The following is a 12,313-nucleotide window of genomic DNA, read 5'->3' as shown; positions in this document are numbered from 1 at the left end:
GAAGATCTCAGAGGCCTCTCCCAACCTAACTGATCCTGTGATTTATGTCATTTATGTGGTTTCTCTGCAGGCGAGGAGCCTGGGACACCGCCGCCCCGCACCGTATTTACCACTAGTGAGCGCATCCCCGTTACCGTAAATACCCACGCGGGTACACCCCGCACTCGGCGCTACCGTATTTAGCGGCACTAACCCGCCGCCGCATTTCAAGGACGTGGAGCCCAACACGTGCTCCCGTGCAGCACAGCAAAGCCGTAATGCCCCGAGAAAAGCGCATGCGCCGTGCGGCGGCGGGGGCGGGAGCGCGGCCGCGACCCGGTGGGGTGAGGAGAGGAGGAGCGGCCGGTCCCGCCTCCTCCTTCGCTCCTCCTGCCCGCGGCTCCCGGTGCTGCCGGTCCCGCCTCCTGCTCCCCGCGGCTCCCGGTGCCGCCGAGGCCTGCCCCGGCCCTGACTCGCCGGGCCCCGGGGCGTCGCGGAGCCATGGCGCAGCGAAGGGTGGCGGAGCGCGGGCCTTGCCAGGCGGCGGCGGCGGCGGAGAGCGCCAGGCAACAGCGGCAGCTTCTGGAAGGTGCCGGGGGCTCGGGGCGGCGGGAGCGGGAGTGACCTCGCCCTGGCATCGGACGGTGCCCCATGCGGATGTCGGTGCCCGGGGTCGGTGCCCGGTGCGGCTGCCGGCGCCTCTGGGCGCCTCGGGCACCGGCCCCGTCCCGCGCGGGCTCTGGGGCGGCCGGGCCGGGCCCCTCACGGTGCGTGTGGGGTGAGGCGGCTCCGGCCCCGCGGGGCTATGGGGCACCGAGCCCACTCCCTTCTCCCCTGCACGAGGGAACACAAATGCTTCCATGTCTGTGTGTGCGTGTGCTTGTGTTATTCCACTACCGGCACGCCTGGAGTGTAGAAAGTGGAAGTGGCGGAAAGCGCAGTGGGCAGTGTTTTTCTTTTTTTTTTTGGCCCTGTAAGTTGCTTATCTCTTTATTGATCTATCGCTTATTTTGCGCTTTGGTGAAGGTGTTGTCAGAATAACCACGGTTACAGGGCAGTGGGACAGGGTGCGGAGTCTCCCTCACTGGAGATCCTGCAGAGCCGTGTGGATGCAGTCCTGTTCCATGAGCTCTGGGGTGACCCTGCCTCGGCTGGGAGCTTGGACCGGGTGACCGCTGTGGTCCCTTCCGGCGTGACCGTTCTGTGATTCTGTGCCTGTAATTGCTGTGTGGATGCTGCCTTTGGCCTCGGCTGACCCAGTGCACACCTGTGGGGTCGCGCTGACCTTAAACCTAAAAAACCTTAAGCCGATAAAATTGCCCGCTCGCCCAGCCGGCTCCGTGGGTTTCGTCATCCAGTCGCTGCATTTCACAACAGTGAGGTGTCAGCGTGACCCGCTGGAGTGTTTGTTGTGTGTTGGCATTGTAGTTGTGCCAGTGGCATCTGCGAGGGAAAACAGCCTCGGCTCCTCGTGTGACCCTGAGTGTGAAGCTGGGTGAGCCTCAAAGTGCCTGAGGAGAGAGTGCTTTAATACATACACACATACACAGCATCCACACAACAGCGTGACTCCAGAGAGTACTTAGTGTGGTGTTCATTTCAGTTTTAAATTCTTCATGTGTGGAGTTGCATTTGTGTTAATCAATGTGTTGATAAAAATCTAAAATACAGAAAAAGCCTAAAATTCTGTCTTAGTGTACTGCTTAGTGTACTCCCATTGCTTCTACTACACTAGGATTTAAAGGCTAATAAACACTTTTGTATATATATCCACATGAGTGTAAAATATGTGTAATATACAGACTGGAAGCTGTGATCTTTGTATCACCGGTTAGCATGTGTGTGTTTATATAGGTTTGCTGCTAATGAGTGTGTCTCACCTCACTGGCTGTGCCTGTAGTCTTTAATTAGAGGGGAAAAAATCCCCAAAATCTGTTACTGAGCAGGTTTTAAAGTTGTGTTGTACATAACTTGAAATTGCATCCTGGAAGTTTAACTTCAAGTTAAATCTCTAGTTAATTCAACTGGCAGAAGATTTCTGGCAAAAAGGAAAACATATGTATGGCTTACGTTGTTTAGCTCTGTTTTTTCTCTTTATAAATATATTTATTAATTGAGGCTTAAATTATTATGGATCATAGAAGGTGACTTCTGTGGGATATTTGCCAGCGTAAAAACTTCAAAGTTGTTTGAAAGCTTTCAGGAGATGTGAGCAATGTGTGTTATTGAAAGCATTGGTAGGAAGATGTCCACAGAGAGTTTGCTTTAATATTCCCTTAAAAGATAAGTTTGAAATCTGTTGTAAGTTGTGAGGGATTGCTTTTTCTTGTTTTGGTTTTTTTTTTAGTGCTAGGGTTTTTTCCTAACTTTGTTTTGTGTTTATTTTCAGGGAAAGCTCTCGCAGAAGGTGGATCAGCTCGGACATCACTTCTTATTTTAGTGTCCATCTTCTTATCAGCTGCTTTCCTTATGTTCCTGGTATATAAAAATTTCCCACAACTTAGTGAGTAAGTATGCTATGAAAGTTTGATTTATCAGTTTATTTGCTTTTCAGTATCAGACTGTAGAGGAGCCTGCGTGGGGATATGACATAAACTTGGAGAATTGTTCCTGATCTAAGGTTTCTGTTGTATGGTCAATATCCCGAGTTTTGAGGTGTTATCCCCCTGTCACATTATCAGTGGTAACTGATTGTTCTTATCCACTTTCAGCTGACAGCCAGAGTGTGTTTGGTTCAGGCTGAGTTCACTTGAAACTTCTTTGTGCCTTGGTGAAACTGGAGGCAGTCACCAAAAGGGGGAGATCCTTCTTCCTTCCTAGCTAAACTTTGCCTTCTGTTTTTCTCCTTGTTGCACCCAGCAGTTGTGTTGGGATGGCTGGCAGGTAGAAGCCTGCTTGTCTGGCAGCTTTCTTTTTCACTTTTAGTAGTTAAATTTCTGTCTGATTAACTTGCTGAACAAGGTCAGTTTGCAATGGCCCATCCATAAACCTGATACAGAGGAAGTGAAAACACTCAAGTGTGCTGCCCAGGGTCACACCAGATTAAGGTGTGACATGAGATTTTGCACTTAGAACTTTGTGAGGTGAAGTTCTGCCACTCCTGCTGCACTTCAACTGTTATGACCCCAGCACTGAGGCAGCTGCAGTTGGTTTTGGCTGCTTTCACTTGCCAAGGTTTGGTTTGCGCAATTTTTTCTTTTTGATTAGTACTTGGTAAGGAAAAAAAAAACCTAGAAAAGAAGCCCATCGTTGTACTGAATTAAAAAAAAAATCAGCCTGCAAATATCTAAAATTGGGGATTTTCTAATATAAACCAAACTGTAAATATTAGGTGTTCATCTGAGAACATTATTACAACAATAATCATGGTTTATTTGCTGAAGCTGTAATTTAGTGATGTAGTGTATCTAATTATCTTTGTATTCAGTAAGTAATTGTACTACACTGTTTGATTATATTTCCATCATTCCTGCTTTTTTTTTTTTCCTCTCCAGAGAAGAAAGAGAATATATAAAGGTTCCTAGAGATATGGACGATGCAAAGGCCTTGGGAAAAGTCTTGTCCAAATACAAGGACACATTTTACGTTCAAGTGTTAGTGGCTTATTTTGCCACATATGTTTTGTATCCTTTTTCTGATATGAAGGGCAGTTTTGATGAACTCATGCTTTTCTGAAAAGATAAATGAAAAATACAAATTGATAAATTCTTGATCATGGGTGAAATTTAAGATACCTAGGAGTGTCTACGAAGTGGCACAAATATTTTAAAATCTTGGACTTTTAAAAACGTTTCTCTGTAAATTTGACTTGATCTCACTTTAATGTTGTGATAACTTTTAAAATAAAGTGAATTCAGTTTGTTCTGAAAGAAAACTGAGGCTATTGCACTGCTCTTCCTTGAGACATTCAAAGTTCCTCATAAGGGTATTTATAGAATATTTAGCAGTATTTCTGAAGGAGAGTATTTTGAGCTATCTTTCATCTCTGCACTGCCCAAATTCACAAAACTAAATGTTTTCTTTTAGAGAGACAAATTTCTAAAGTACTTTCTGTCCAGGGAAGCACAAAGGCTGCCTATGTTCTGTGTTGACTTATTTTTCCTGAGTGCTGAATATATTAATCATTAAACACACTCTTAACTGGAACACTTAACTAAAGGTTAATAACTTTAAAGCTGTAGAAGAGGTTTATTTCACAGTTTTAATGCAAGAGGCTTTTGTAACTCAGGAGAGTCAGCACTAAACATGCCATTAGTAATTATCCTTCAGCTCATTCTTTCAAAGTATTCCACAAAAAATATTTAGTATTTCCCAAATTATAGATCTAGGCAGAAAATGAAACCATTAGTTTATATATTAACAAGGAATAGAATAAATTGGCTCTTTATTGAGGTGCTCTAGCAGTTTTAGATGTGATGACCTTTACTGTCTCAGCAGGAGAGTGTGATCAGTTTCCAGGCATGGCACAGTTACCTCTGAATTTTGACATGACTTAGCAAAAGCTGTACTGGCTGTAATGCACTCAGATTATTTGGCTTTTTAATATTTCAGTCAATTCAACTTGAGTAAAATAGTATGCAGGGTTTTTTTGGCTTTACAACTTTTTCTATCTGAAGTGGGCAATGCATCATAGTCTTAAGTATGCCTAGCAAGCCTTAAATCCAACAACCTGCTTGCTTATGCTGCAGAAACCTAATTTTTGCCCTTTTAAAAATTTCTGACTGAAATTAGTGATCAGCTGTTGCAGTTAGTGGTTACACCAAGCCTATTTGTAAGGAAGTAGTAGCTGCCTTCATACATTTCAGTCTTCCATGGAACTTATGCTTATGGGCTCAGACAGGCCTGTGAATTTTGCAGAGAGAATATCTGAAACTGCACATCTCTAGTGTAAAATCAGAATTACGTGTTTCCTGGAAGTCACAATAAATCCTCTGTGGCAGTTGGAGCACAGATAAAGAGAAAAATGTAGTCAGTTTTTATTACTTAGTGACATCTTCTTTGTATGTGTAGTGACAGATCTACATCTTGTTGCTTTGTGCTTGAGCTTCTTGTACCACTCCACAAAAGGTCTTTTTGAAGTAAGGATCTTGAGAGGCCCTGCCTATTTAAGCTTTTTCAAATTGTAAAATGTATCCTGACTGCTTGTAAAATTAAAAAGTGTATAGCTTTTTAGAAATGTGTTTTTCCTTAAGTAAGATGCATCCAGCTTGCAAACATTTGCTATTCCTGGTTCTATATTTCTCAGTATCCTGTCAGGGTTTCTTTATCCATTTCCACTGGCCTTATTTCTTGTTTGTTTGGTAAGTATGGAAGGTAGTTTGTGAGGGCATATATTTCTTTCTGTCCATTTGGAATACAACCAAGCATCTGAGCAGCTTCCTGTTGAAAATGATCAGTCTGAAACTGGTGTACACTTCAGTTTCTGATTAACTATTGAGTTCTTACTCAGCTCTGCTGCAGGAATGGCATTAGCCACAAAATTCACTGTCTCATTGGGTGATGATCCAAAACACTGAGCTGTTTCTCCAGGTTTGTTAATGATGAAGGCATTTGAGTGTGAATCAGCAAGAGTTTCCTTTGCTCTAAATTTGTTTAGCATCTGCCAGAAGCCAGTTGTAATTTCACAACACAATTACTGTGGTTTTATTATCACACTGCAAAATGCATCTGTTTTTTAACTGGCTTAAATAAGTAAGAAGCTTCGTTTAAGATTTGAAATGTATGTTATCAGCAAGCTTTAAAATATGCCATGGGCACAAGATACAATCATAATGAGCCTTGGTATTGAGAAGGTAGGGAGGACCCTGTTCAGTTTTCATGTTTGAATTTCTCTAATGGCATTGTACCTCTTATTTGAAAAGCATTCACTGTTCAAAGTCTTAAAACTGCAGAAGCACTCAATATTAACTGATAAGTAATCAATGTTGTCTACTTTGAGTGTTGAGATTGATTGAAATGCCTTGGAAATAAACTGTCTTGGGTCAACAACATTCTTAGGGAGTGTGTACATACTGCTGGAGGAGAGCCCTAGTGGAGGGGAGGGCTGCACAGAAACCTGCTCTAGCCAGGCAGTGTCATTAATACAGACACAGGGCTGACATGATTTGGAGCTTCTGCTCATTTGTTGTCTGGTTGTTTTATTTTTCAGTGCTCAGGACTTGGAGCTTCATTCTGCTATATGCTGTCATACCTAGTGGGACGTCCTGTTGTGTACAGATATTTAACAGAAAAAGCAGTAAAATGGTCAGAACAGGTAAGGTTTCTGGAGATGCTGGAACTTATGGTACAAAATGTGTTGTGGAATAGCATGGAAAACAAGGAGGTCTTGTGCTCATGTATCTACGAGCACAATATTCTGGAACTATTCTTGATTTTATGGTATTTCCCATGGGAAGGTTGTTCTTACCTAGGAAGTAACTTTGCAACTGATCACCCTGCTGGTTTATTTAGTGTCAACAGGAAACTTCTCCAGCTTCAGGAAATTTTAAGTAGTTGCTCTCTGAGCATTAGTGCTGATGAGAGCTGGGTTTGTATTTTTGTGTTGGAGGAACCTGTAGCTGTATGTCTGATTGAAAAGACCTTAATTTGAATGTGTTATTGTAGTTGGAGCATTTAGAAACTTTTTCTTACAGTATCTGGGAGCATTAGTTTCAGCAAGTCTTGGTTGTGAGATGAAGCTAAAGGTTTTGCAGAAATACAGTATGAGTTGTACTTGACCTTATGTGTCTTTCTTTGATTCTCTGAAACATTCAAACAAATTTTTATTTTTTGCAAATATGTACTCTATTCAAGATTTTTTTTGAATCACATAAAAAAGCTTTAAACTTCTTCCTCATTAGATAAGATATGGAGCTGTGTCTGGCACAATTGACCTTGTTAGATTATACAGTACCATTTTGACTCTTGACCCAAGTAAATCTTAATATTGCAGTATAATCTTGAGGCTACTCTGAGTAACAAATGGTTACTATTGACAGTAGAACTGAACATATAATTTAAAATTGCAAGTGCAGCTCATATCTGACTGTTTCCAGGTTAATGGACTCCATCATGCTTATCATATTGAGGTTAAGGCATTTTATATGCAGCATTAATCAATATTTAAATGTCATCCTTCATTAAGGTTTAAAAAACTCAGTCCTGGTTTTGATGTTACAGTCAAATCTAAATTTGGCTAAAGCTGAAAAACAGGGATGAGCTGCCATGTGAGATTTCAGGTGGAATTAAAATCAGACGAGGTTTGTTTTCAACTGTTTGAGGGTTAAGCTTGGTGCAGGTGTGCCAGGATAGGCTGGAATTGTGGATGCTTGGCTGTCCTTGCAGCTTGGCTCGAGGTTGCACTTGCTGTCTGAAAGGGCTGATGTGCTAGAGACAGGCTGGAAGGAGAAGAGGCTTTGTTGTAGCATTGGTGTAAGGAGCTGGGCTAGACTTGAGAACATAATTAAGCCTGTGAATGAAGTTGGAGAATAGTTGTTGCTCCTGGGTAAATGTTAATGCTGGGCACTGTAACCTCTGGGGAGGCAGGCTTTGGAACTGTGCTGGGAGCAGCCACCTCATGAAGTTCAGAGCTGTGACCTGCCTGAGGAATTCCAAGGGAGGAATGTAGCTGTGTTTCAAGCCTGATCACAAGTTAGGTCAGAATGGCCTGAGGGACAAACTTCATTGCTAGTTCCTGCAGAAGCTTTAGGAATGGGATGACAGGCTGGCTGTGGTGACTGGGCTGTGGCTCTGCCCATGGCTGCTTTGCTGCTTGAGTCAGTCGGACACATCACCACTGCTCTCACACACAGCTATTTCCAGGCTGATCTCAGTGCTGTTTAACAGGGGATTGACTGGGCATTCTTCCCCACATCACACATTTTTATGTTTGCAACATGTAAATGTCTACAAAAACACCTTTTACATCTCTATGGTTGTATATTTTCAGGGCAGAGAGTTTTAAATCCAAATTTTTGTTTGTTTTTGTCTTGGCAGGTTGAACGACATAGAGAACATCTCATTAACTACATAATATTTTTGAGAATAACACCTTTCCTCCCCAACTGGTTTATCAATATCACATCTCCTGTAATCAATGTGCCATTGAAAGTGTTTTTCATTGGCACTTTCCTAGGTAAGAATTGTGGCTAGACAGCTACAGCTTAGGGTTGGCCAGAAGAAGGGGTTTACACTATAGCTTTTTTAATGGGCATATTTTTGCACATACTTTTAAATCTGATTTTAGGAAACAATCCAATATTTTTCCTTTATGAACTTTGTGAAAAAGTTTATTTTTCTGTTATGAAAAATCAGTTTGTAAAGAGAGAACTTAAAATCTGCAGAGTGTAAAGAGCAGAGATTATTTGCTTAGTCTCCTGTATTTGAGTTTGCATTAAAAATATAAAGAATGTCTTAAAACCAGTTCTTTGGATAAAGGCTTTTTATCTTTGAATTCTGTATTCACACCCCTCTTTTAAAACAAAAGAAGTACAAGACAACAAAATCTCAACATTGTGTGTTAAAATTCGATTACTAATTTTTAAGGGATTTTTACCCTAACAAGCTGTTTTTTCATCCTTTCCTTGCTCCAGGTGTAGCACCACCCTCTTTTGTAGCCATTAAGGCAGGAACAACGCTGTACCAGCTTACAACAGCAGGGGAAGCTGTTTCCTGGAACTCTGTTTTTGTTCTCATGATTCTAGCCATCCTCTCCATCCTACCAGCTCTCTTCCAGAAGAAACTGAAACAGAAGTTTGAATAAGGATCAAACTGGACCAGAATTTCCCATACTTCATCTCAGGATCAGCACTTCTGATATTTGTATATTTGCTTTTCTATTGGATCTTAAGCAATTAGAGGGGAGGCTTGTGAATGATGAGAATGTCTTTAAATGAACACATGGCCTTAAACTGAAGGAAATGTGTTCAGAAATATACTGCATATAGTTTTGTAACCAAACCACCAGTGTTTTACTTTGGGAGGGTGTGTGTGTGGCCCTCAGGGTGAGGAGAGTGAGAACATAGAATGTAACATTTTGCTCTAGTTACATACAGAGCAAAAAATGGTGATGTAGACAAAAACTACAGCTTTCTAACACTTGCAGGAAAAACCCCTGAACTATTCAGTCCAACTTTGTAACATTCTTTGTAGGCTTGCATGTGATCTGGTCTGAGTGCATTTCTCACTAACAATATTTCCCTTCTTTTTTGCCTTGGGGGGGGTTTCAAAATAATATAACGGTGCTCACTCAGAAACAAAGGTTCTTTGCAGTACTTTAACTACAATGTTATTCTCATCCTGGTTGTTTACTTCTATTTATTAGTGCTCTATGGAATTAAATACTTGAACCTACATCTGCTTTACTTACTGGATTAACAAAGGCAAAGTTGTCACATCATTCCCTCTTGGTCCCTGTAAAGTTTTATTCTGGGAGCGGGAATAGGAAGGGAGGGAGCAGCTTAGAATTCTTATCTTGGCTAGCTGATGATTTTTAAGTTCTAATTTTAATTTTTTAACTGTTGATTATTTTGCCAATATTTCATTCGCGTTGATTTATCCTGCTAACTTAAGAAAGTGATGGTATGATTATATAAAACTTGCAATTCTCAAGTGATTTAAAAATGCTTAAGCAGTGTAATATTACAATTTCTCAAGCAATATGTAAAGAGTATGACACTTCTCATTGCAGCTTGATTAGCTAAAAGAAATGTCAGGTACACAAACTGGTGCAGTTCCTATCAAACAGCTGATCCCAAATAACGTTCAGTGCACCATGAACAGCAGACTCTTGTGTCGGTGTATATAAAAACGGGGTTCCAGTGACTGGCCATGGGCAACCAGCCAGGACTCACCTTCAGTAGCAGTCTGTGTATTCTCTCAGTAAGGTACAAGATACCTCCCCTGTGCTTCCAGCTGTGGTAGTTTGTTGTGTTGTCAGTGGAACCCCATCAAACAAGGCCCTGGTCAGTGAGGGGCTGGGGAGCACCTTGGTGTTTTATCCAGCTAAGCCAGTGCTGCTCACGTGGTTTAAGCTGATGCCCCTGCAGCGTCTCGGTGAAAAGGGACTCAGCACACCAGCACGTGCTCCAGTCCCAGGGTTTATTTGTCTGTGTCCTCGTGTTAACTCATGATCATATCGTAGATCTTCGAGATGTAAGAGAACAGTTCATGAATGTGATAATGTAAAAGGTACTGACTGGTACCTTTACAGGGTTTATTCATTTTTGTAACAATGTTAATCGACTGCTTTGTTTCATCACAGTATTACTTGTAAATATATAGTAAATATTATTGATACACCATTTGTCTTTTATTTAAGTCCAGGCTGCACAGTAAATGGTATTTTTTACATAAGTATATAAAGGAATTTATATCAGTTCTGTTTGCAAGTTTATTGTAAGACCATTCAGCTTCAGCAATTCTGTTATTTAGAATTTACTTTAAAAGTGTACTTTGTCTTTTAAAACTGAACAGTGATTACTTTTATTGCAGCCATTCTAATTTCCAGAGCTCCTCTACCCAGGGGATTTATTCCACAGTAAACTTGGATGTGAATTGAGTGAATTGAGCCATGTGAGCAAGTGTCCCTGGACTACTGAGTGTGAAGCTGCTGTAGATTTACAGCCTTTTCTGCAGAGTTAACTTTTCATGCAGATGAACTCTCATGATAAATTACCTACTACTTATTTTCCAATGGCTTTTCTCAAAATTTGTCTCAATTCCTGGTCGGTAACAGAAGCTGTTATAAAATCCCTCCCATGCTGTGTAAAGCCAATGTTTTGATGGAACCTTGTCACTGAAGAAGGAGCTGATCTCTTTCAATCTAACGTGACTGGTGCTATCACTTGACATTTTCACTATGGAGATGGGATTAGGCTTTGTTACTGAAAACTGTTGTTTCAGCCACAAGACTGACCTCCCATCACAATAACTATAAGCCTTAAGACCTTAAAAAGGTTCAAAATAGGTTTCTTTACTTTTTAAAAATTTTAGCATTTTTTTTAACCCATTGCTTGTGTGTTGATCTTCAGCTGCCAGCAGCCTGAGGTGCTTTCCTATCCCTTGAGGACTGCTGAGGGTTGTGCAGAGTAAGGCAGGCCTTGTGGAAAGCAAAAAAAGTACTGTGCTGTAGGATACTGTACTAGTCTGCCCTTTCCCTTAGGGAATCCAGCAAGTGATCCTAGAGACAGCCATAACATTTTGACAGAAAGACAGTGGCTACCATGAAACAAACCAGGACATCAGAAAGATGTAGCTTTGTTTTTTAATTGCAAGGGATTTTGAGCTGTTAGGTGGCTTGTTTATCTTTTGGGAATTTTTTTTTTTGTGATACCTGCATGACATCATTACCAAGTGTCTCTTGCCATTTGATAATAAAGCTATTATATAAAATCTGCAACATTGTATTTTTTTGGCATAATGAAGCATGCAGAACTTCCCATTAAGCCTAATTTTTTATTAACCTGTTTAAAAGAGGTGCGTTCTTCTTAAATGGCATTTTTAGTCATGGATTAAAAAACCTGAGCTGATTACATCTGTAGATGAGATTGATTCTGTTTCTGCCTTTATTTCAAAATAATTAGGTGAATTTGACTTCCTTTTCTCTCTGAAATTAGTTTCTCACATAGAGCAGCAATTTTGAAGTTTGGTTTGCACTGGAAGTCAACTGGGTCTAACTTTTGTCTCTTCAAATGCATCTATTTGCATTAAGTGCCTCTTTTTTGCATTAATCACTTATGGAAGACTCCTGTGCCAAAGTTATTTCAGCTTCATTCACCTTCCCTCAATATTCTGTCAAGGCCAGTTTATTAAATGCTTTTTCTTCCTTGTATAGAAAACTTGCTGCAAAGGTAAGACAGAAGAAGTAAAAGTCAAAAATGAGAAGCTTTTGTTAGTGAATGATGCTGTTACACAAAGTCAAAACATGTTTGTGTTTTTAGGCAGCTGAAGATTTTTGTGTGTTTCTGAGAATTTTCATCATGTAGTTTCCTTCTGTCATAGGGTGGGGTTTGGGAACCCTGTGGTTTGGTATGGCAGTGCTAAGAGGGAAATGAAAAAGGGTTTTGACAGGAAAGCAGAATTCAGAGCAACTTTCTTGAATTTCCATCAAAGAGAAGGGAATGCTCCGAGTATTTTCATGGCCAATTGATGTCTTGCAATGACAGACATTTATAACTCTCAGCTGGTGGCTTTATAGCTCCAGGTCACTCAAACTGAAAGAAGTTACAGCCTTTTAGTACTGGCAATTAATATAAATAATGGCATAATGTATTTACTAACATACCAAAACTCCCCCTCCAATTCTTAAAAATGCTCCACCTAGTGTGATAATTCCCATTTCCTTGTTTTATAGTAC

The 12,313-nt window shown here is 40.9% G+C and overlaps 1 protein-coding gene across 1 annotated transcript; it reads left to right on the top strand.

The window, feature by feature from the left end:
* The first annotated feature begins 291 nt into the window (after nucleotides 1-291).
* TMEM41B (transmembrane protein 41B) lies at nucleotides 292-11,356 on the top strand. The gene is made up of 7 exons (XM_079308969.1): nucleotides 292-568; nucleotides 2,369-2,486; nucleotides 3,474-3,602; nucleotides 5,186-5,279; nucleotides 6,128-6,232; nucleotides 7,954-8,092; nucleotides 8,550-11,356. The coding sequence occupies exons 1-7, from the start codon at nucleotides 481-483 to the stop codon at nucleotides 8,717-8,719; spliced, it is 843 nt and encodes a 280-aa protein (XP_079165095.1). The 5' UTR covers nucleotides 292-480; the 3' UTR covers nucleotides 8,720-11,356.
* The last annotated feature ends 957 nt before the right edge of the window (nucleotides 11,357-12,313 follow it).

The sequence above is a fragment of the Erithacus rubecula genome (genome assembly GCF_903797595.1).
Source record: "Erithacus rubecula genome assembly, chromosome: 6".
Taxonomy (NCBI): Eukaryota; Metazoa; Chordata; class Aves; order Passeriformes; family Muscicapidae; genus Erithacus; species Erithacus rubecula.
Note: the sequence above shows the minus strand (reverse complement) of the source record. Positions and strands in the feature narration are given on the sequence as shown.